At 44.8% G+C, this 26,038-nt stretch overlaps 1 protein-coding gene across 1 annotated transcript in view; it reads left to right on the top strand.

Annotated features, from left to right (window-relative positions):
* Positions 1-3,795: 3,795 nt before the first annotated feature.
* Positions 3,796-26,038, top strand: part of P3H4 (prolyl 3-hydroxylase family member 4 (inactive)) — a 35,329-nt gene continuing 13,086 nt past the window's right edge. Inside the window, exons 1-3 of the mRNA XM_077252474.1 lie at positions 3,796-4,690; positions 20,999-21,148; positions 23,358-23,529. Coding sequence (XP_077108589.1) covers positions 4,223-4,690; positions 20,999-21,148; positions 23,358-23,529 — 790 coding nt within the window. The 5' untranslated portion in view covers positions 3,796-4,222. The remainder of the gene's footprint in view (positions 4,691-20,998; positions 21,149-23,357; positions 23,530-26,038) is intronic.

Here is a 26,038-nt window from a genome sequence, read left to right as displayed (position 1 = left end):
GAATTCTGGACATCACAGGATGCATAGACAAGTTAATGATATGCAAATGATGAAAAAACGGAAACAACATTTTCAAAAAATCTTGAATTAATTACAATTGAGTATGAGTGTCACACGCCTTGAACAAAATGGGTAATTCACAGTCGGTGGGCTGCGCTGCTGGAATGAAGGATCTTTGTCCAATGGATAAGCAAAGGTTCTTATTCAACACGTGTTTCAGCGCCGGACTGGTGCCTTTTTCAGGTCAAGAAACCAAGAATGCTATGGCGTATCATTATTATGTCTATCAACCATGTGATTTCCATAATTCAATGAATTTTCCTTCTTTATACTACAATTTCAGTGTTGAGCAGTGCAGTATTCAATAGTGTGAATTGTTTATGGTGGCCGTCTACGGTAGTGGTGCAGGCGAAGGCAAAGGGGAATTATAGAGGCCAGATATAGGGGTCAGATGGACCAAACACCCCAGGTTCTCAACCAATTAGAGCAGTGTTTCTTATCATTCTTAAGCCAAATATCTTAGTAAAAGGGGGTTGCCCGTTCTTCTGATGAAAGTCTGCAGACACCCCATGTGACTGCAGACTTCTGAATCTATACTGTATGCGCACCGTTCGCTGTCAGGATTCTTCAGTTTTGCTGGTGAGAGTAGGTGTTCCTTCTGGGTACATTCCGACTAGATGTGCTCACACAATTCACTTGTATTGAGTGGGGCCAAGCATGTCTAGTCGACACGTGACTGCATGTATGTACCGCTTCAAAAACACTTGGAAAATTCTTGCTATTCATTTCTATGGGAAATCCACTGTGCTGTTCATATGGAGTTTTTGGAGCATTTTCTTTTTTTCGGAAAAGGTTTTGAAAACAAAAAGCTGCATGTCACTTCTTTAAAGTAGCTTCTGATGCAGTCCACTCTAAAACAAGGCACTGTCCAATTAAACGGCTACGAAAAAAAGAAAACGCTTTGGGAGAAAGAAAAAAACTATTCCAGATATGAAAAATTTCTCAAAAAAACTCCCCAAAAAGGCGTTTCCAGATCTAGTTTCCACTTGAAAAACCTCATAATTTTTGACCCTCCTCAAAATATACCATTCAAAAATAACCTTAGAAGAAAATGATGGACTTGTCCATCACAGCTAATTAAAATCACAACTTCTGTGTTTCTACTAGAAAAACCAAAGCGGTCATCTGATGGTATGGGGGAACCTCTAGTTTGCTTCCAAAAGTTCTTATAAAAGCCGAGTAACCAGTGGTAGCCATATTCATTTTTACCTTTCCTAGAATTGAGGACTTACAGAATATTTTACAGCAAAGTCTCAAGGACTGGCATGGTCATTTTTGGAGGGTCATTTTCCTTACTTAGTTGCAAAAAAAGGAGTGGGTGGTCCTCGCATTTCACACTTTCCAGTGGAAATAGTATACAAGGATATCCTCAGGATCTCAAATCCACAGTTTTGTTCAGTCTATGGTTCGGTAATTTTTTGTAGCATATGCATAAGACAAGCAGAATAGCTGCCCACAGGCGGAAAGCAAATGAAATAATGAACCGTGATACATATTTATAAACCCATGAACCTCATAGTATTAGTTTAGTTTTCAACCAAACCATGTTCTCCTAATAGTTCCAGTTGGATGTTCAATATTCATGGAAATATATATGTTCTTCTGCACATCAGGATACGAAGTCCTCATTCCGTTATGAGCGCCCCGGCAGGCAGCGCTCACTCTGAAAAAATTGTTCTTGTGCTCTACACTAGCTTTCCGAGTGCAATGTTACATAACATCACGGATGTTGTACCATGCAAATCCCATTACCCTCTTAATTGTAGAACTGTTATTACATTTTTAGCCAGTAGCATACAACACATACACACTACATTTTTTCCCTTACATACATTTTTTTTAAATCACTCCCATTTTTTTGTAATTCTGCACTGTTGACGCTATCAAACTCTCAATGTTACCGGATTTTCTGAAAATGCATTCTGACTCCTTAGATAACAATTCTCCTATTATTTTATCATTCTGCAGCATATCAAAATGTTCTTTACTATGTTTTGAAATATTCCTGTCTGGGCAATAATTGGTATATGTAACCATGTGCCTGTTTAATGGTTATTGCCATAATTTTGAACAATATTATTTCTCAGCCAATGGTTTATTGAAATTTCTGTCATTTTAATTTTCGTTTCTTGTCATTTGATTGTATTGTACTCTTTATTTCAAAATATTGTAAGCAATAGCTCTGCTTTAGGTTCTTGTCTTAATGCAATTTTATTCATAGTTTTCTGAATTGGCTTTTGGAGATATTCAGTAGCCAATGTGGAAGATTACAGCTGGACATGGGTATAACACTTTTCCTATCATTGACTTTGTTGTATGAATAAATATATATGGTAATTAAATCCAGAAAATGTGTCTCTTTTTAATGAATATCAGTGTAAAAGGCAACTTTTTTTTATTATTTGTAATTAAAAGTAAAAAACTACCCTGAGAATTAGGTTTGAATGAAGTGCCACTGTGGAAAAAATGAACTGCTCTTCCCATTTTCTCAAATAAAAAATTGTGTAACTTGGTGCGCATCTGGTCCGTCCCCATAGAGGTACCCCGCAGCTGAATATAACAGTTGACCTCATAACTAAAATAATTTGGGGTTAAACTTAATGCAATACATTGCATTTGATTCCTGGATGATTGTCCCATCATTATTAAAGGGCTATTCTTAAGTTTGTAAGTTATTCCCAATCCACAGGATAGGGTATGGCGTTTCAATTGCTGGGGGTCTGACCACTAAGACACCGCCAACCTGGAGAACTGTGGCCCCTTTGTGAATGGAGCCGTTGTGGATCATACACACTGCTGCTCGACCCATTCTTGATGGTACTGCTGGAGATAGATAAACACAGAGCTCAGGTGGCTTTTGGTACGCCCATTAAGAATGAATGAAGTGGCTCCACTCAAAAGGAGTACTTCACAACCACAATTCTTTGAATCGGTGGAGGTCCTAGAGGTCAGATGTAGATATGGGATAGCTTCAAAACTTGATAAAACTCTTTTAAGTAAAAACACAGATGCTTAACATCCCTTGGTGATCTCAACAACTATATAAAGAGTTGTGACCCAAGGATCCTAAAATAAAATGGTCCTGTCACATTATATTGTTTAGCGTTTGTAAAATGTGTTTGCTACCCCTGTTTCTAAGTGCTGGTCGAGAGCTCCTCATAGAGGAGCGAGGACTTTTACACTTTAGATATCTTCTGGATCTGGAATATTGAGCGTCTAGCTGGAGTAATTAGTCGTACAAGGAAAAGTTGCATACTATCCTATAATAATACTATGAGGGTAGTGCACATGGTTGTATAAATACGTATTGCAGTGTATTAAGTAGTTTGAAGTCCACATATGGGCACGCTTGTCTAGTGTCTTGCTCCACATTATCTGAATCCGTGATGTAAAATTGTTGGATATAATAGTCTTAATAATAATCTTTATTTTTACATAGCGCTAACATATTCCGCAGCGCTTTACAGTTTGCACACATTATATGGGTAACAATCATTGATTTTTGTCACTTATGCAGAAACAGTACTTATCTATATTTTTATTCTGGTTTCTTGAGATGCTGGCACCGCAGAATGCATTTTTTTCTACAGTTTTTTTCTGCTACGTGGCAAAGTACCCTTAAGCGTAATGCTATTCTTCATTCATTCCGTTCTCTGTTTTGTACATTATGACTTGCTCTTTAAGACCCTGTGGATTCCAGTTTCCTCCTCCAGGAGGGCTGTAAGCATCTAGATCACATTACTCAGTGTGGACTCCTCTGTATTGCTACATTTGTTTCAGGAAGATGGTGGAAACTGTGAGTGGAGTAAAGGTTTTTAGAGATTTACTGAGGACTACTATGTGATCCACAAGATCCGATGCTGCCCAGTCAGATCCTGCAAGCAGCTCAGACTATCTGTATCCCTGTGCATGGCCTGGAAGGAGTTCCTCTGAGTGTCACAGCCAAGCTGGCAGTAAGCAGTCCTTGCAGCCCCCCTGCTAGCCTTCCCTTCTTCTGGCTGAGTCTTCCTTCACTTCTCTCATTCCTCTCATCCCCATCTTGTGGCTGGGCTCTGACTAAAGCTTGATGCTACATTCCAGGCTGTCTTCTAAACTTTTCTGAGAAGTTTACCTGTAGTTTCTAAACTTTTCATCCTCCCTGACCCTTCCTGCTGTTGCCGCCATGCAGCTGTTCCTCTTATGCACATTGGTCGTTTTGGTGTCCCCAAGTTATTCCCAGTATGAACAGTACAGTTTTCGAGGGTTTCCCCGTTCTGAGATTATGCCACTAAAGCCCACCTATGCCAAAGCCATGGAGCTGTATGAGGCGCAGTCCTGGAGGGAGGCTAGTCGTATGCTAGAGGCCAGCCTGAGGCTGCATAGACTTCTTCAGGACAGTGAAGCCTTCTGCGGTCAGAGCTGTAGTGAAGAATCCCAAATTCCTGGCCTGGAGGAACTGCAGGGAGAAGAGGAACATGGGGACTGGAAGCTAGAGCTGCAATTATTTGGAAGGGTCCTATCCCGAGCAGTGTGTCTGAGGAAATGTAAAGCCACCCTGCCAGTGTTCCAGCAGCCATATCCAGACAAGGAGACCCTGAAGGCCTTCCAGAGGCGAGACCCCTACCAGTACCTACATTATACCTACTTCAAGGTAAGACGTGAAAGCGATACCTTCACACTTTCTATTTTCCTGTATTTTTATAAGAATTGGCCTTGGGCATAAAGATTTTCATCCATTCGAACAAAACTCCCAATAATATTTCATTCAGGAGCACGAGAGAGATGGATGACATCTCTTTTGTGATCTGTAATATTTGTCATAGTCTCAAAATATTTTTGGCTACAGACGATATAAGTACGGACCAGCCAAAATGGATGAGACCGCCTCAGGCTATGTTCACAGAGTTTTTTTTGGAGCGGATTAATTCCAAAATTCTTCTAAAAAAACAACTTAAAACATGCTTGGAAAACTCTTCCTATTCATTTCTAATTGAAATAATAATAATCTTTATTTTTATATAGCGCTAACATATTCCACAGCGCTTTACAGTTTGTACACATTATCATCGCTGTCTAAATTCCCTATCAGTATGTCTTTGGAATGTGGGAGGAAATCCACGCAAACACGGGGAGAACATACAAACTCCTTGCAGATGTTGTCCTTGGTGGGGTTTGAACCCAGGACTCCAGCGCTGCAAGGCTGCAGTGCACTGCTAACCACTTTTTTCCCGAAAAGGTTTTGAAAAACACCTAGCAGAAAACTTTCTTGAAGCAGATACTGATATAATCCGCTCCAAAACAAGGTACTGTCCAGTCAAAAAGCTTAAAAAAATGCTTCAGGAAAAAACTTTTCCAAAATGCTTTAAAAACTACTTCGCAAAAATAAAAAAGTTTCCTGACGCGATTTATGCTTGAAAAACTCATCATTTTTGAACAGCTAAAGAAAAGGCGTTTAAAGGGAACCTGACAGCTCCCCAATTCCCTCCAAACCACCAGCTTTTCTTTATTCCTGTAGAAACACCCTGCCTAACAAGCCCTTTATAGTGTTTGACACATTAACAGATCTTTAGAAAAAATATTTCTACAATCCTTTTTTAATATGCAAATTAATCTTATGACTAGTCAATGGGAGCTTGTTTCGCCAGGCTAGTCGTCCCGCTCAGAAAACAAAAACAAAAACAAAAAAAGACCTAAAAAATACCTTTTATTAATATATTAAAAGTATCAAAGCCAAAACCAAAATTAACTATTATACTAAAAAACGGGAAAATTGAAAAGTTGGAGGGTCTAGGTAAATACCTATCAGTCACACACAAAATAGTAATCAATATACAAATAGGGTGTCAAAGGTTTTGAAACCCAAAAATTCAGCAAAAAAACAAAGAGAAAAGGACTAGGGAGGATAGATGGTGCCTTACCCTTAAACAAGTCCCTTCCTTGCAGCAGAGGTTGGCACCCTGGGAAGCGATATGGCGCCCCCGCTCAACATCGACTGACCCTTAATGACCCTCCAAAAGGTATCCCTATCAAAAAGCCACCACCAAACACCTATGAATATGAAGTGCTGTTAGTGCAAAACATTGATCCGTATGTGCTCTTTTTATGACCTATAGGGTCAGGATATAGCGGGGGGTCCACCTACAAGGATGTAAGGGAGTCAATCGGACGCTCTAATCAACAGTCGTCCCGCTCAGCATGTTATCACTAAGCTTCGCGGCTTCAGAGGTGCACGGCGTGTCCGGATGCAAAGACGCTTGATCTTCGTCTCCTCCATTGACGTTGGCCTTCTTTTCTGCCTCTGCACATGCGCAGTACACCTCTGAAGCCACGAAGCGTACACCCGGCTTCAGAAGCACAATAACCTGTGGGAAAGAAAGTTGCGTATAAGTGATTGATTTGCAGGGAGCTGGGGTTGACAATCATGTTATAATGCCCACAGGGGTGTGATAACATGCTGGGTGGGACGACTAGTCTGGAGAAATAAATGTCACATTGACTATTTATAAGATTAATTTACTAAAAATGGACTTTAGAACTACTTTTACTAAGGCTAGGTTCACATTGCGTTAAAGCAGCCCGTTCAACACATGGGTTAAACGGGCTGCGTTTACACAGGTGCCGAAATGCCATCGCACTAGCGCAGATAGAGCATCTGCTAGCTCTATCTGCGCCAGCGGTGACGGACCCGGAAAGAGATTATATTATATATATATATATATATATATATATATATATATATATATACACACACATATACATACACACACATTATATATATATACAGTATATATCTATATCTATCTATCTCTATTTCTATATATATCCATATACACTCACCGGCCACTTTATTAGGTACACCATGCTAGTAACGGGTTGGACCCCCTTTTGCCTTCAGAACTGCTTAAATTCTTCGTGGCATAGATTCAACAAGGTGCTGGAAGCATTCCTCAGAGATTTTGGTCCATATTGACATGATGGCATCACACAGTTGCCGCAGATTTGTCGGCTGCACATCCCAAAGATGCTCCATACAAGGCAGGATGGATCCATGCTTTCATGTTGTTTACGCCAAATTCTGACCCTACCATCCGAATGTCGCAGCAGAAATCGAGACTCATCAGACCAAGCAACGTTTTTCCAATCTTCTACTGTCCAATTTCGATGAGCTTGTACAAATTGTAGCCTCAGTTTCCTGTTCTTAGCTGAAAGGAGTGGTACCCGGTGTGGTCTTCTGCTGCTGTAGCCCATCTGCCTCAAAGTTCGACGCACTGTGCGTTCAGAGATGCTCTTAGGCCTACCTTGGTTGTAACGGGTGGCGATTTGAGTCACTGTTGCCTTTCTATCAGCTCGTACCAGTCTGCCCATTCTCCTCTGACCTCTGGCATCAACAAGGCATTTCCGCCCACAGAACTGCCGCTCACTGGATTTTTTTTCTTTTTCGGACCATTCTCTGTAAACCCTAGAGATGGTTGTGCGTGAAAATCCCAGTAGATCAGCAGTTTCTGAAATACTCAGACCAGCCCTTCTGGCACCAACAACCATGCCACGTTCAAAGGCACTCAAATCACCTTTCTTCCCCATACTGATGCTCGGTTTGAACTGCAGGAGATTGTCTTGACCATGTCTACATGCCTAAATGCACTGAGTTGCCGCCATGTGATTGGCTGATTAGAAATTAAGTGTTAACAAGAAGTTGGACAGGTGTACCTAATAAAGTGGCCAGTGAGTGTATATCTATCTCTATCTATCTATATGTACACATATATATGTACACATATACATATATATATATATATTATATATATACATACACACAGTATATAGCCACACACACACATGTATATATTACATAGTCTCCTTTATTATGTATATTGCCGTCCCTTATTATACAGTGCCCTCCTGTTATGTGCAGTACTGTCCCTTACATTTTGGATTTTATAGAGCCGTTTTTTATTACATACTGTCCTGTCTTGTTAGCTGTATAATGCAATGATGGCTGATAGAGCATGGGAAAGCTTCTTTTCTAAAGGAGCAGCTGATGGACTGGTTGTCTGGTCACCGGCTCCTCCATCAGTAGTCATTTTATATCTAACAAGAGAGGGGACTATGCAGTGGCGTAACTACAAAGTTATGGGCCCCGGTGCGAACTTCCAAATGGGGCCCCCCCCTACCCCCCCACAGTGGTATATACAGCAGAGCCCGCACAGTGGTATATACAGCAGAGCCCGCACAGTGGTATATACAGCACAGCCCGCACAGTGGTATATACAGCACAGCCCGCACAGTGGTATATACAGCAGAGCCCGCACAGTGGTATATACAGCACAGCCCGCAGTGGTATATCCAGCACAGCCCGCACAGTGGTATATCCAGCACAGCCCGCACAGTGGTATATCCAGCACAGCCCGCACAGTGGTATATACAGCAGAGCCCGCACAGTGGTATATACAGCAGAGCCCGCACAGTGGTATATACAGCACAGCCCGCACAGTGGTATATACAGCAGAGCCCGCACAGTAGTATATAGAGCACAGCCCACACAGTGGTATATACAACACAGCCCGCACAGTGGTATATACAGCACAGCCCGCACAGGGATATATACAGCAGAGCCCGCACAGGGGTATATACAGTAGAACCCGCACAGGGGTATATACAGCACAGCCCGCACAGGGATATATAGAGCACAGCCCACATCTCATCTCATCCCCCCCCCCCGATAATGGCCCCACAGTCCGGTTAAAAAGAAAAAAAAACTCTCCTCACCTTTCCTTTTGCCCGCGCTGCTCCCGGCGGCTGCAGTCTGCCCAGGACACTGCAGGTGCGCGATGATATGACGTCATCGCGCACCCGCAGTGTACTGTCAGAGGCAGAGCGGGGAATGATGGGAGAGGAAGCGTCAGGTGACGCTCTCTCCTCCCATCATTGCATTGAACTATACTGGTGTCATAGACGCCGGTATAGTTAAATGCGGCGGCGGCGCCATCGGCACTGGGGGGGGGTTCCTGGGGGAGGAACAGCGCAGCGGACCACTACTGGCATCGGCTCTTCTGGCATTTGCCAGAAGTGCCCGATGGCCAGCCCGGCCCTGCTCAGACCTGCCGGCCCGGGGCCCCTGACCTGCGGGGCCCGGTCGCAATGGCGACCGCTGCGACCGCGGTAGTTACGCCCCTGGGACTATGTAAAAAAAGAGGGCACTGTGAATAACAAAAATAGCAAGAATACACTATGTAAGAGACAGCACTGTACATAACAGCAGGGGAAGCTATATAATAAGGGAGGGCATCATATATAGCTAGAGAGGATGGTACATAATAAGGGACGATGTTATACATCACAAAAAAGGAAACTATAGTTAAGGATGGTGTTATACATAGTAAGTGAGTACACTGTACACTAAGGGACTGTGCTATACATAAGTGAGTACATTTTATACTAAGGGACTGTGTTAGACATAATAATCGATAATAACATCTTCCTCCACATCCCACTGCTCCTAAATCCATTATAAATCCCCCACACCCCTCATTGTCATTCTCCCCCCGCATCCCATTATTGCCCTTTCCCCCACCCCCATGATTGCCCTTTTCACCACCTCTATCATTGCTTTATCCCCACCACCTCATTATTGCAATCCCACCACCTCCATCATTGCCTCCTCCCCACCCCCCCATCATTGTCCTTTCCACTGCCACCATCATTGCCAGGTGGGGTCATCATTACCGATTCCACCACCTCCATAATTTAATTCCCCACCACCCCATCATTGTCCTTTCCACCGCCATCATCATTGTCTTTTCCCCCACCACCCCATCATTACCCATTCCACCATCCCCATCAATGCACTTTCCACCACCATCATTGCCTTCTCCCCCACCACCCCATCATTACTGATTCCACCACCTCCATCATTTCCTCCTCCCCCACCACCCCTATCATTGTCTTTTCCACCACCACCATCATTGTCTTTTCCCCACCACCCCATCATTGCCCATTACACTGCCTCCATCATATCCTCCTCCCCACCACCCCCATTATTGCCAATTCACCACCTCTATCATTAGCTGCTCCCCCACCACCACCCCCATTATTCCCCTTTCCACCACCCCATCATTGCTTTCTCCCCTACCACCCCTATCATTGCCCTCTCCGTCATCTAAATCATTGCCTTTTGCCCCATCACCCCCATCATTGCCCTCTCCGTCAGCCCAACCATTGCCTTCTGCCCCACCACCCCCATCATTGCCCTCTCCGTCAACCCAATCATTGCATGCTTTCTCCCCCACCACCCCATCATTGCCCTCCATCAACCCAATCATTGCCTTCCGCCCCATCACCCCCATCATTGCCCTCTCAGTCAACCCAATCATTGCCTTCTGCCCCATCATTGCCCTCTCCTCTACCTACGCATACACAGACACACACAGCACCATTCATCTCTCTGCATACACATACACACACACACACCTCACCTCTGTGCACGGTATCCTGAAGCCGCACCATCACCGGCAGTTTCCTGTCTTGCACAGCCGCGGTGCAGAATGATGATGTCAACACCGCTGCTGTGTGAGACAGGAAGAGCGGGCAGGAAGCAGGACAGAAAAGGATTGTTACCTGCCCGCCGCACATGAGGGCAATCTGGCCATGGGCCCCCGGAGCCTCGGGGCTGGATAAACTGGCTAGATTCCCCTAATTATTAGCTGCCCTGCAGGGGCTCTCTGGAGCCTCCAGCCCCGGTGCAGCCGCATCAGTTGAATAGGCGGTATGTCCACCCATGATTATTAGTGACTAGATGGAGGCCCGATGATATCGCATCAGAAGGGTGGTTTACCTCTTTATTGTGACCGGCTTCCTCGGCCTGTAGACACATCGAGCATCTGCCGCGGGATCAGCCAAATGATTCACTGCACCTGCGCGTAATTCATGCAGGTGCAGTAAATCAGACCGCTGCCATCTTTGTGCAGACAGATAGCAGCGGTCACATTAAAACTGCGCATGCGCTCCTCCTGTACAAAGATGGCGGCAGTCAGTGAATCATTCGGCTGGTCCTGGCGGCGGCGTGTTCGCAATGGTGTTCTGCTGGTGGTACCGCGCAAGAGACTGCGTACGGCGTATACAGCGCGTGTGTGTGTTGTAATGCTGCGGTAGCATCGTACGCAGTGAAAAGGCAGTGACCCACAAAGTTCCAATACAAAGTCTTTTTAATGTGTTTCCTCACAGAATTAAAGTCCAATTCACACACAAGTGCATATCATTTCAGTGCATATAACTTCAGTGTATATTATCAGCATTCAGTTCACACCAGTTCATAGCACTACATATCATATGGTTTTTAGTTTGCAGTCCCTAAACACGACAGACCTCTCCTTGTGCAGTATCTGTGGGGCAACTGCACACCATATTACAGTCTCCAAACACAGCTTCACATGTTGCAGACACTACACACGCCAGTCCTCTCTGACTAGTTCCCGTGGGTGTCCTGCATCGCTGTATCTCAGTCTCTCTACTCACACAGCAATACACAGCCCAGGATATCCTCCAGATAGCAGTGGGGCACCGTATCCACCTGCTTGCAATCGTTACACATGCCAGTCCTCTTTTGGGCACAGGACATCCACCTCCAGGGCACAGGATTGTCCACATCCGACTCCTTCGGGCACAGGACATCCACCTCCGGACACAGGCTGTCCACATCCGAGACCAGTACCATGGACGACTTGCATTGCTGTATACACTGTGGTTGCCAGGCTGTTCAGCTGCCCTGGGTGCTGGCTCCGCTGGCCTGGGCCTCCATGCTCTCAACCAGCGCTCTGCAGGCCTCTGCTCTGCACACCAGCACACACCAGACTGACACTGACATTGCACCTGACACCCCTTAATGCAGGGCTTTTAACAAACAAACCTGTGGCTTCCAGCCACATGGAAAATCCAGACCGGAAATCCGTGACTCCCATGCACACCTATGATCTTCATCCGTCTCCATGCATAACCTGTCGAGAACACACAGCGACCCCTACCTGTGACACAAGTCACTACATCACATTGCAATCACAGCTACACCTGCAACTGCCATGCACACCTATGGCCTTCATACGCCTCTGTGCACATTCTGGGGAGCACAAACAGTGCCCCCTAGCTGTAACAGGGGTCACTGCCTCACTGTGTGTGTGTTGTGTGTACGGCGTATACAGTGTGTGTGTGTGTGTGTGTGTGTGTGTGTGTGTGTGTGTGGTGCGTATGGCGTATACAGTGTGTGTGTGTGGTGCGACGGTGTTCTGCTGGTGGTACCGCGCAAGAGGCTGGTATCAGCAGCAGTTTCCATATCGAGACACCCATCACTTGGTTATCCCGATATGGAGGTCGGTGAACTTCCGCCGCTTGGAATTCTGGGATCCGGACACATCTGGATGGAACAGGACATTACAAGGTAAGTATATATTAAGATGTGCGAATATGCTCGGATAAAGTGTTATCCATACCTTTCAACCTTTGAAGAAGGCAAAGGGGGACAAAGGTTGCAGCGCGCCGCTGCAATTGTAGGCCACGCCCCTGACCACACCCATTTCACAACTAGTCACACCCATTTAGCACTACTGATCACACGGTTTCATAAACAATAATTATAAACAAAAAAATATGGCCACACAGTGCTCCATACTGTATAATGGCCACACATGATGCTGCGTACAGTATAATGGCCTCACATAATGCTCCGTACAGTATAATGGCCTCACATGATGCTGTGTACAGTATAATGGCCCTACATGATGCTGGATACAGTATAATGGCCCAACTTGATGCTGCGTACAGTATAATGGCACCACATGATGCTGGGTACAGTATAATGGCCCCACATGATGCTGCACACAGTATAATGGCCACACATAGTTACCCCACACCCATCATTGCCCTCACATCCCCATCATTGCCTTCTCCCCCACCCCATCATTGCCTTCTCCATCACCACACACACCTACAGACACACACACCTCTCACTGCGCACGGCGCTCCCTCGCAGCAGCCAGCAGTGTCCTCTCCCGCAGTGCTGAATGATGTCATCCAGCCACGCCGTGCCACTGACTGCTCACGTCACTGCAGCTCTGGTACGCCACTTATAAAGACTCCTCTCTGTGTCTCCTGTGCCAGTCAGTGTTGGAGCAAGGAGCAATATCTGCTCCGATCCTACACAGCTAGTGATCGCACTAGCAGTTTAAAGAAGTGGCGGTACATTTGGTCTGAGTCCATGTGGGAAAAGGATGATCCCGGCCGGGACAGTCCCGATTTTGGATCCGGGACACTTGGGAGTTATGGGGTTATCTGAGCATGCTTGGGTGCTAACCGAGTGTCTTCGGCATGCTCCAAAAATATGTCTGAGTCCCCTAACAAACAGGCACTCCCTGCATGTGTTGCGGCTGTTGAAAAGACATCTGCAGCTGCGGGGACGCAAACATAGTTTTCGAGCACGCCAAAGATACTCAGTTAGCATCCGAGCGCGTTCACCCATCACTAATAACCCATTTACTGTAGATCTGATGGGTCATACTGTTTCTACATGTCCGCCCAATTTCATACTGTGGCATATAGGAGTCCAGTAACCATATCACCCTGTAAAGCCTCTAAGGTGCCCTATTGTGGCACCGTACAAAACAGATGGCGCCTCTTCTATGACATCCATACACTTTAATAGGGCCTGTACAAAAGGTGTCATCCTGATGAAATAATTACTTGTGAAACTACAAGTACAATCATGCCCTAATGGGGCTTTTTCTATGAAATTCATGTAGAAATTCACTTTTTATCCAACAAATGTCTGGATGAAGGTAAATGCGGCAGACGTGCGAGTCTGATCTTGGAAGCATGTGCTCGTCATTGCCAGCAGCACATCTGATTTTGTGTTTTCGTGATCTCCCAGCTGAGGTCGGGGATTGCCACGTCTCCAGACATGCCCTGATTCTGTCTCAAGTCTTCACACTTCATATCCTAAAAGCCATGTGATTCCCAGATGATTACACCTGTGAGGTGCCACTTAGAAATCCATCTGGACAATATATCACTGATTAAAGAGACTTTTACCTGAATCATGCGATTTATTGTCCTCAGTTATCAGCCCTTTCAGGCTGGAAAAAGTATTTTACATCCAGAAAATAACTGTCCCCTCCCCCCCATCAGTATATATCAGGGCCCCTGTCCATCTTTAAGCTGTGTACTCAGGAAAGAAAGATTTAAAACAACATTTTAATAAAGTTAATGTGCCCAATATTAGTTGTACCTGTTGCTTTTAACTTCAGCCATAGTGTTATATTCTGTTACGTTGTGGCGGCCATTTTTATACAACAGGAAGTGAAGCCATATTGGTTGTTCACTTGGTCAGCTGTCACTTTGATAGCAAAACTATTTATTCCGCTTGGTCAGGAAAGCATATTGAAATGTGACAATCAGTATGGCAACACTTTCTGTTGTCACTTTTCCAAAAACAATTACTAAAAATTGGTGTCAGTACATAAAACAATCAGTAAATTTTGGCTTTCACTTTTGACTGAAAAGTCCTCCTACATGAAAGCAGGAGAGCTGTCCCCTTACAAGAAGGGTCAGGGGTGGGAACATGGGGGTATCTGTTGTGAATTTGGATTCTGGGCTCCCCCGGTGGCTACTGGTGGAATTGAACTGGTGTCTTCATCTTCTCTGTTCACCTGTTCCCATCAAGATGTGGGAGTCGCTATATAACCTTGCTGCTCTGTTAGTTGCTTGCCGGTCAACAATGTTATCAGAAGCCTCTCTGTGCTTGTTCCTGCTCCTAGACAACTACTAGATAAGTTGGACTCTTGTCCATGTTTGTTTTTGCATTTTGTTCCAGTTCACAGCTGTAGTTTCGTTACTGTGTCTGGAAAGCTCTTGTGAACGGGAATTGCCACTCTGGTGTTATGAGTTAATGCCAGAGTTTTAAAGTAATTTCTGGATGGTGTTTTTGATAGGGTTTTCAGCTGACCATGAAAGTGTCCTTTCTGTCTTCTGCTATGTAGTAAGTGGACCTCAAATTTGCTAAACCTATTTTCATACTACGTTTGTTATTTCATCTCAACTCACCGCCAATACATGTGGGGGGCCTCTGTCTCCTTTCGGGGTATTTCTCTAGAGGTGAGCTAGGACTAATATTTTCCTCTGCTAGCTTTATTTAGTCCTCCGGCTGGGCTGGGCATCTAGAATCAACGTAGGCATGCTACCCGGCCACTGCTAGTTGTGCGTTAGGTTTAGTTCATGGTCAGCTCAGTTCCCATCTTCCAAGAGCTAGTTCCTATATATGCTTATGCTATGTTCTCTTGCCATTGAGATCATGAGAGTTTGACCGGCCAACAAAGTGTTAATTGTTTGGGCTGAAGCAGGAGAAAAAGAAGTGTTGAAGGGAAATTTTTTTTTTTTTTTTTTTCCCCTCAGAGTTTTGCTGCCTAGCCCTTAATTGCTGTCTAGCTGCTTCTTACCTCCTCTTAACCCTTGAATGGCTCTGTGTCCACCTGTTTGTAATGGATCTTCAGAGTGTAACTGCAGGTTTGAATAATCTCGCCACGAAGGTACAAAATTTGCAAGATTTTGTTTGTCATGCACCTGTATCTGAGCCGAGAATTCCTTTGCCGGAATTTTTCTCGGGGAATAGATCCGGGTTTCAGAATTTTCGAAATAATTGCAAATTATTTTTGTCTCTGAAATCTCGCTCTGCCGGAGACCCTGCACAGCAGGTCAGGATTGTGATTTCCTTGCTCCGGGGCGACCCTCAAGACTGGGCTTTTTCATTGACACCAGGGGATCCTGCGTTGCTCAATGTGGATGCGTTTTTTCTGGCCTTGGGGTTGCTTTATGACGAACCTCATTTGGAGCTTCAGGCAGAAAAAACTTTGATGTCCCTATCTCAGGGGCAAGATGAAGCGGAAATTTACTGCCAAAGATTCCGTAAATGGTCTGTGCTTACTCAGTGGAATGAGTGCGCCCTGGCGGCGACTTTCAGAGAGGGTCTCTCTGATGCCATTAAGGATGTTATGGTGGGGTTCCCTGTGCCTGCGGGTCTGAATGAGTCCATGACAATGGCTATTCAGATCGATAGGCGTTTGCGGGAGCGCAAACCTGTGCACCATCTGGCGGTGTCCACTGAGAAGTCGCCAGAGAGTATGCAGTGTGATAGAATTCTGTCCCGAAGCGAGCGGCAGAATTTTAGACGGAAAAATGGGTTGTGTTTCTATTGTGGTGATTCTACTCATGTTATATCAGCATGCTCTAAGCGCACTAAAAAGCTTGGTAAATCTGTTTCCATTTGCACCTTACCGTCTAAATTTATTCTATCTGTGACCCTGATTTGCTCTTTGTCATCTATTACCACGGACGCCTATGTCGACTCTGGCGCCGCTTTGAGTCTTATGGATTGGTCCTTTGCCAAACGCTGTGGGTATGATTTAGAGCCTTTGGAGACTCCTATTCCTCTGAAGGGGATTGACTCCACCCCATTGGCTAATAATAAACCACAATACTGGACACAAGTAACTATGCGTATTAATCCGGATCACCAGGAGATTATTCGCTTTCTGGTGCTGTATAATCTACATGATGATTTGGTGCTAGGATTGCCTTGGCTGCAATCTCACAACCCAGTCCTCGACTGGAGAGCTATGTCTGTGTTGAGCTGGGGATGTAAGGGGGCTCATGGGGATGTACCTGTGGTTTCCATTTCATCATCCATTCTCTCTGAAATTCCTGAGTTCCTGTCTGACTATCGTGACGTCTTTGAAGAATCCAAGCTTGGTTCGTTACCTCCGCACCGAGAGTGCGATTGTGCCATAGATTTAATCCCGGGTAGTAAATACCCAAAGGGTCGTTTATTTAATCTGTCTGTGCCTGAACATGCTGCTATGCGAGAATATATAAAGGAGTCCTTGGAAAAGGGACATATTCGTCCATCGTCATCTCCCTTAGGAGCCGGTTTTTTCTTTGTGTCAAAAAAAGACGGCTCTTTGAGGCCGTGTATTGATTATCGGCTTTTGAATAAAATCACTGTTAAATATCAATACCCATTGCCGTTGCTGACTGATTTGTTTGCTCGCATAAAGGGGGCCAAGTGGTTCTCTAAGATTGACCTTCGTGGGGCGTATAATTTGGTGCGAATCAGGCAGGGGGATGAGTGGAAAACCGCATTTAATACGCCCGAGGGCCACTTTGAGTATTTAGTGATGCCTTTTGGTCTTTCTAATGCTCCGTCAGTTTTCCAATCCTTTATGCATGATATTTTTCGCGATTATTTGGATAAATTTATGATTGTGTATCTGGATGATATTTTGATTTTTTCGGATGACTGGGACTCTCATGTCCAGCAAGTCAGGAGGGTTTTTCAGGTTTTGCGGTCTAATTCTTTGTGTGTGAAGGGTTCTAAGTGTGTTTTTGGGGTACAGAGGATTTCCTTTTTGGGATATATTTTTTCCCCCTCTTCCATTGAAATGGATCCTGTCAAGGTTCAAGCTATTTGTGATTGGACGCAGCCCTCTTCTCTTAAGAGTCTTCAGAAATTTTTGGTCTTTGCTAACTTTTATCGTCGATTTATTGCTGGTTTTTCGGATATTGCTAAGCCATTGACCGATTTGACTAAGAAGGGTGCTGATGTTGCTGATTGGTCCCCTGATGCTGTGGAGGCCTTTCGGGAGCTTAAGCGCCGTTTTTCCTCTGCCCCTGTGTTGCGTCAGCCTGATGTTGCTCTACCTTTTCAGGTTGAGGTCGACGCTTCTGAGATCGGAGCTGGGGCAGTGTTGTCGCAGAAAAGTTCTGACTGCTCCGTGATGAGGCCTTGTGCCTTCTTTTCCCGTAAATTTTCGCCCGCTGAGCGGAATTATGATGTTGGGAATCGGGAGCTTTTGGCCATGAAGTGGGCTTTTGAGGAGTGGCGCCATTGGCTTGAGGGGGCCAGACATCAGGTGGTGGTATTGACTGACCACAAAAATTTGATTTATCTTGAGACCGCCAGGCGCCTGAATCCTAGACAGGCGCGCTGGTCATTATTTTTCTCTCGGTTTAATTTTGTGGTGTCATACCTACCGGGTTCTAAGAATGTTAAGGCGGATGCCCTTTCTAGGAGTTTTGAGCCTGACTCGCCTGGTAACTCTGAGCCCACAGGTATCCTTAAGGATGGAGTGGTATTGTCAGCCGTTTCTCCAGACCTGCGGCGGGCCTTGCAGGAGTTTCAGGCGGAGAGACCTGATCGTTGCCCACCTGATAAACTGTTTGTTCCTGATGATTGGACCAGTAGAGTCATCTCTGAGGTTCATTCTTCTGCGTTGGCAGGTCATCCTGGCATTTTTGGTACCAGGGATTTGGTGGCAAGGTCCTTCTGGTGGCCTTCCCTGTCACGAGATGTGCGAGGCTTTGTGCAGTCTTGTGACGTTTGTGCTCGGGCCAAGCCTTGTTGTTCTCGGGCTAGTGGATTATTGTTGCCCTTGCCTATTCCTAAGAGGCCTTGGACGCACATCTCGATGGATTTTATTTCAGATCTGCCTGTTTCTCAGAAGATGTCTGTCATCTGGGTGGTGTGTGACCGTTTTTCTAAGATGGTCCATTTGGTTCCTCTGCCCAAGTTACCTTCTTCTTCCGAGTTGGTTCCTCTGTTTTTTCAAAATGTTGTTCGTTTGCATGGTATTCCTGAGAATATCGTTTCTGACAGAGGGACCCAATTCGTGTCTAGATTTTGGCGGGCATTCTGTGCTAGGATGGGCATAGATTTATCTTTTTCGTCCGCTTTCCATCCTCAGACGAATGGCCAGACCGAGCGGATTAATCAGACCCTGGAGACATATCTGAGGTGTTTTGTGTCTGCTGACCAGGATGATTGGGTTGCTTTTTTGCCATTGGCGGAGTTCGCTCTCAATAATCGGGCCAGCTCTGCCACTTTGGTGTCCCCGTTTTTCTGTAATTCGGGGTTTCATCCTCGATTTTCCTCTGGTCAGGTGGAATCTTCGGATTGTCCTGGAGTGGATGCTGTGGTGGAGAGATTGCATCAGATCTGGGGGCAGGTGGTGGACAATTTGAGGTTGTCCCAGGAGAAGACTCAGCTTTTTGCCAACCGCCACCGTCGTGTTGGTCCTCGGCTTTCTGTTGGGGATTTGGTGTGGTTGTCTTCTCGTTTTGTCCCTATGAGGGTCTCTTCTCCTAAGTTTAAGCCTCGGTTTATCGGCCCGTATAAGATATTGGAGATTCTTAACCCTGTTTCCTTCCGTTTGGACCTCCCTGCATCCTTTTCTATTCATAACGTTTTTCATCGGTCATTATTGCGCAGGTATGAGGTACCGGTTGTGCCTTCCGTTGAGCCTCCTGCTCCGGTGTTGGTTGAGGGTGAGTTGGAGTACGTTGTGGAGAAAATCTTGGACTCTCGTGTTTCCAGACGGAGACTCCAGTATCTGGTCAAGTGGAAGGGATACGGCCAGGAGGATAATTCTTGGGTGAATGCATCTGATGTTCATGCCTCCGATCTGGTTCGTGCCTTTCATAGGGCCCATCCTGATCGCCCTGGTGGTTCTGGTGAGGGTTCGGTGCCCCCTCCTTGAGGGGGGGGTACTGTTGTGAATTTGGATTCTGGGCTCCCCCGGTGGCTACTGGTGGAATTGAACTGGTGTCTTCATCTTCTCTGTTCACCTGTTCCCATCAAGATGTGGGAGTCGCTATATAACCTTGCTGCTCTGTTAGTTGCTTGCCGGTCAACAATGTTATCAGAAGCCTCTCTGTGCTTGTTCCTGCTCCTAGACAACTACTAGATAAGTTGGACTCTTGTCCATGTTTGTTTTTGCATTTTGTTCCAGTTCACAGCTGTAGTTTCGTTACTGTGTCTGGAAAGCTCTTGTGAACGGGAATTGCCACTCTGGTGTTATGAGTTAATGCCAGAGTTTTAAAGTAATTTCTGGATGGTGTTTTTGATAGGGTTTTCAGCTGACCATGAAAGTGTCCTTTCTGTCTTCTGCTATGTAGTAAGTGGACCTCAAATTTGCTAAACCTATTTTCATACTACGTTTGTTATTTCATCTCAACTCACCGCCAATACATGTGGGGGGCCTCTGTCTCCTTTCGGGGTATTTCTCTAGAGGTGAGCTAGGACTAATATTTTCCTCTGCTAGCTTTATTTAGTCCTCCGGCTGGGCTGGGCATCTAGAATCAACGTAGGCATGCTACCCGGCCACTGCTAGTTGTGCGTTAGGTTTAGTTCATGGTCAGCTCAGTTCCCATCTTCCAAGAGCTAGTTCCTATATATGCTTATGCTATGTTCTCTTGCCATTGAGATCATGACAGGTATCATACTGCATATATGACGGACAGACAGGAAGGGAGAGCGGAGGACACACCAAGTAGGCCCGGTGCAAGGGAGATCGGAGGACACACCAGGTAGGTCCGATGCAAGAGAGAGTGGAGGACACACCAGGTAGGACTGGTGCAAGGGAGAGCGGATGACACACCCGGTAGTTCCGATGCAAGAGAGAGTGGAGGACACACCAGGTAGGTCCGGTGCAAGGGAGAGCGGATGACACCAGGTAGGTCCGGTGCAAAGGAGAGAAAAGGACACAGCAGGTAGGTCCGGTGCAAGGGAGAGCAAAGGACACAGCAGGTAGGTCCAGTGCAAGGGAGAGTAGAGGACACACCAGGTAGGTCCGGTGTAAGGGAGAGCGGAGGACACACCAGGTAGGTTTGGTGCATAGGTGCCTGCTGGAGGATCACAAGGTCACCAGTAGACCCAACTCTTCAGCCTTCAAAAATTGCCAAATATGGGACATTTTTTGTCCTAAATACCCATAAGGGTAATGGGTCAATTCTGTCATCATAGTATAAAAGCAGTGAAAGTTTTATGGAAGTTAAGACCATGTGTTACAAGGAAAGTTGCCCACCCCTCCCCCAACTTGCTATTTAGGACCTTCATAATAATGTATTTCATTCATAACATTTCTCCTAGATTAATGAACTGGAAAAAGCAGTATCCGCTGCCCACACCTTCCTACAGAAGAATCCCACTCATGAAATGACACTGAGATACATGAATTACTACAAGACCCTGCTGGAGGTTGAGGAGTTTCTTATAGATTTGGAGGCTGAGCCATATGAGGTAAGAGTTTCTCGAGACTCATCATTGATACGTTCCCATGATACACATCGTGGGGGACACATGCAGGGTTGACTATCTCCTAAACCAATGGAGTCTGTGAGCCTACCAATAAGGTTCCTAATTTAAAGAAGACCTATCACCAGGTCAAAACTGGACAGTTTTTGCTCTTATTTTTTTTCTTCTGCGAAGGAAAAATCTACTGACAGATTCTCACTTCTCTGTCTTTTCTGATCTCTTCGCAACTGATATATATTCACAGACCACATTAAAGTTGAGATGAACTTTGGTGTGACGATAAATTAGCTGAGAAGAGATCAGACACGGAAGATAAGTGTCATAAACTCTCCATCAAAATAAGCTCACTAAGAAATTCTCAGATAACTCGTTCTGTATCCATAGTAAGAAAAAAAGGGAACAGCACAACACTAGTACTTATCTTCGGGTGCAAGGCCCCAGGTAACCAGTCCAACGATTACACCAGATTCACATAGACTCAAAAAAGAGGCAGCACTCCATACTCAAAGTGAAAAATGTGGTAGGTTTAATCGACCCACATAGCCGGGCGACGTTTCAGCTCAATCTGAGCCTTTATCAAGCAGTGAGTAACCATACCTGTTACTTATTTATACATGCTTCAACAAGTGTTACATTGAATCCAATCATAATTTGCATTTCATAATTATCTATAAAATTTTCACATTATTCATTTTATATTGGTGTACAGTGCTTACTAGTAAAGTGCTTTGTGCTCTAGTGCTATAAGAATCAAAGTTCCAACAACTCTTCAGGTAGTCCAACTTATTTAAACGCTGTCATACTGATAATCGGTCCCTTATTGATAATTGTCTTTTATTAGTTTTTATTAATACCATCACAGTTATGCACTCACCCACAGCTGAAAGTAGGCTCATGGAGGACACTGTATTTGAAAGTCGGCGTTCCCCAATGCACACTGCGCATGTCTAAGGTGCATCATCATGCCAGGAAGTCACACAGACCAATAGAACGCTCCGTGTGGCAATTTTCACACGGCGCATGCGCAGTAGCGTCCGTGATCGCCATATTGGTTGTGGCTCCCTCTCTATTCACAGCGCTGTTTTCCAGCTCTGCGCAGTGATAAATATCAAGTTTTCCAAGTAATAGTGCGCTCCTTACGGCGATTAACACATGGCGCATGCGCAATAGCGCTTATAATCACCACATTAGTAATGGCTCTCTATCTATTAGTAGCCTTTTATTTTATTTCTCATATAGCAGCGCTACCAATAAAGAGGCTTCTTATTTATAACCTCATAGACCTTGCCGTGCGGCCACAAATAGTTTGATTTAACACTCTTCTATTGGTTATTTTAAAGTTAATAGATCGGATCTGTTACTAAATCCATGGGCAGGTATAAAATTATTTTACTAGTTTTTTTAGCGATTCATTTATGCTGAGAAAAATGATATTATAGTGTATCTTGGCCACACGGAAGACCATATTCGCCACTGCGCTACTGCGCATGCGCCGTGTGAAAATTGCCACACGGAGCGTTCTATTGGTCTGTGTGACTTCCTGGCATGATGATGCACCTTAGACATGCGCAGTGTGCATTGGGGAACGCCGACTTTCAAATACAGTGTCCTCCATGAGCCTACTTTCAGCTGTGGGTGAGTGCATAACTGTGATGGTATTAATAAAAACTAATAAAAGACAATTATCAATAAGGGACCGATTATCAGTATGACAGCGTTTAAATAAGTTGGACTACCTGAAGAGTTGTTGGAACTTTGATTCTTATAGCACTAGAGCACAAAGCACTTTACTAGTAAGCACTGTACACCAATATAAAATGAATAATGTGAAAATTTTATAGATAATTATGAAATGCAAATTATGATTGGATTCAATGTAACACTTGTTGAAGCATGTATAAATAAGTAACAGGTATGGTTACTCACTGCTTGATAAAGGCTCAGATAGAGCTGAAACGTCGCCCGGCTATGTGGGTCGATTAAACCTACCACATTTTTCACTTTGAGTATGGAGTGCTGCCTCTTTTTTGAGTCTATGTCGTTCTGTATCCAGCAATATGTAGGAAAAGAAAGAGACTGTAAAAGCAACTTTAAAAAAAAACAACGAATTACAATAATAATGTTTAGTAAAAAAAAAAAAAAAGTTGTCTGTTATGGTGTACTTATTTCCAATAGAACATCTCACTCTCCATAGGGAGTGTTTGTCAAGGCAGTAAAGTCCTACAATGCTGGAGACTTCCGACGCAGTATTGAGGACATGGAGCAGGCCTTGCCCTTGTACTACAAGGCGTACAACAGCTGTCTCACCGGTTGTGAGGGTGTCTATGAGATGAGGGAGTTCAAAGACTTCTACCCAGCTGTTGCAGGTAAGAAAGTGCCAATATTTTTTTTAAAAAAATTGTAAGTGATGGAGCTGTGAAATTTTTTTTAAAGTTGATTCACGCTGACAGATCAAAAATATAGCATCAGAGATCGGCCGGCTTCCTTATTGCAGCTGTGTATGTTTCACTCTAAAATTCTGGGGAAAATCCTACTTTGACCACTATAAAGATATATCAGCTCCTGTTTCAATTACTGTTCAGATAAAGGTAGTCCACTTTTGCACAAGGGCCCACCTGAGGATTCACCTGCTCCCCGGTGGGTCAGTACTAGCTTGCGGACAATCATTTATCTGTGTATCAGGGGCGGACATATCACTGGTCCAACTGCACCAGGGCCCGGAGGTGGAGTGGGGCCTATAGCGGAAGACCACACAGCCGCTATGGGGCCACTTCGTCAATGTTACAGGCGGGAGTGAGAGGGGCTCGGTGTCAAGCAGCATCGGGCCCCAATCACGCTTGCTTGTAATCATTGTGATACTGAGAGCAGGGGAGAGAGCGCTGCACACAATGCAGGAATTGAAAAGGGGGCGTGTCATGCAGTGTGTGCAGCCGCTGTCCAATGAACGCTTTCCCTGCCAGACTGGTGAGAGCGCTCACTGACTGCTGGCTCTGGCTTCCTGCATGGGGCGTCCACATGGTAAGTACTCATCTGTAGTCAGGGGGCCGGGCCGCACAGCACACTAGAGACAATAGTGGAAGAAGAGCAGGACTCTGCTCCCTCCACTGTTCTATAACCCAGAAGCATCTCCTCACAAAAAAAGAGGTCAGGGGAGGACGGCTCACAGCATGACAGCAGCACAGAGCTGGTTTCTGCAGCCCTCACCAGCTGATCTCTGAACTATTTGTCCGACCTCCTCCACGGCTCCTCTGAACACCTGATATCATATATTAATATGTGTGTCTATATTTATGTGTCTTTGTCTGTGTTTATGCATGTATGTTAGTGTGTGCGTATCGTGGAATAAATATTTGATACACTGCCGATTTTGCAAGTTTTCCCACCTACAAAGAGTGGAGAGGTCTGTAATTTCTATCGTATGTACACTTCAACTGTGAGAGAAAAAATCTAAAAATAAAAACCAGAAAGTCACATTGTATAATTTTTAAATAATTAAATAGCATTTTATTGCATGAAATAAGTGTTTGAATTCTGTCTCTCACAAATCTGCTAGTTTTTCTTTAAGAAACCCTCTTACTCTGCACTCATTACCTCAATTAATTGCACCTGTTTTAACTCGTTACCTGTATAAAAGACACCTGTCCACACATTAAATCAATCACACTCCAACTTCTCCACCATGGCCAATACCAAAGAGCTGTCTAAGGACACCAGGGACAAATTTGAAGATCTGCACAAAGCTGCGATGGGCTACAGGACAATAGGCAAGCCGCTTGGTGAGAAGGCAACAACTGTCGGCACAATTATTAGAAAATGGAAAAAACACAAGATAACTGTCAATTTTCCTCGGTCTGGGGCTTCATGCAAGGTCTCACCTCATAGGGCAAGGATGATTCTGAGAAATATCAGGAATCAGCCCAGAACAACACTGAAGGATCTTGTCAATGACCTGAAGAGAGCTGGGAGCACAATCTCAAACATTACTGTTAGTAACACACTACGCCATCATGGATTAAAATCCTGCATAGCACGCAATAACCACCTGGATGATCCAGAGGAGGCTTGGGAGAAGGTCATGTGGTTAGATGAGGCTAAAATAGAACTTTTTGGTATCATCTCCACTTGATGTGTTTGGATGAAGAAGATGTATGAGTACAACCCCAAGAACACTGTCTCAACCGTGAAGCATGGTGGGGGAAACATCATACTTTGGGGGTGATTTCCTGCAAAGGGGAAAGGGCAACTGCATTGTATTGAAGGGAGGACAGATGGGGTCATGTATCGTGAGATTTTGGCCAACAACATCCTTCCCTCAGTAAGAGCATTGAAGATGGGTCGTCGCTGGGTCTTCCAGCATGATAATGACCACACAAGTCAGTGCAACTAAGGAGTGGCTCCATAAGAAGCATTTCAAGGTTCTAGAAGAGCCTATCCAGTCTCCAGACTTAAACCCAAAAGAAAATCTTTGGAGGGAGCTGAAACTTACTGTTGCTCAGCGACAGCCCCGAAACCTGAAAGATCTGGAGAAGATTTGTATGGTGGACTGGGCCACAATCCCTTCTGCAGTGTGTGCAGACTTAGTCAAGAACTACAGGAAACGTCTGACCTCTGTAGTGGCAAACAAAACTTTCTGCACCAAATATTAAGTTCTGTTTTTCTATTGTATTAAATACTTAGTAAAAATCATACAATGATTTTCTGGTTTTTTTTTTTAGATTCTCTTAAAGTTAAAGTGTACCTATGATAATAATTACAGACCTCTCCATTCTTTGTAGGAGGGAAAATTTGCTAAATCGTCAGTGTATCAAGTAGTGTATTATTTTCCCCACTATATGTGTGTGTGTGTGTGTGTGTGTGTGTGTATCTATATGTGCA

Source organism: Ranitomeya variabilis, chromosome 4 (assembly GCF_051348905.1).
Source record: "Ranitomeya variabilis isolate aRanVar5 chromosome 4, aRanVar5.hap1, whole genome shotgun sequence".
Taxonomy (NCBI): Eukaryota; Metazoa; Chordata; class Amphibia; order Anura; family Dendrobatidae; genus Ranitomeya; species Ranitomeya variabilis.
This window is presented reverse-complemented; position numbering and strand designations above follow the sequence as displayed.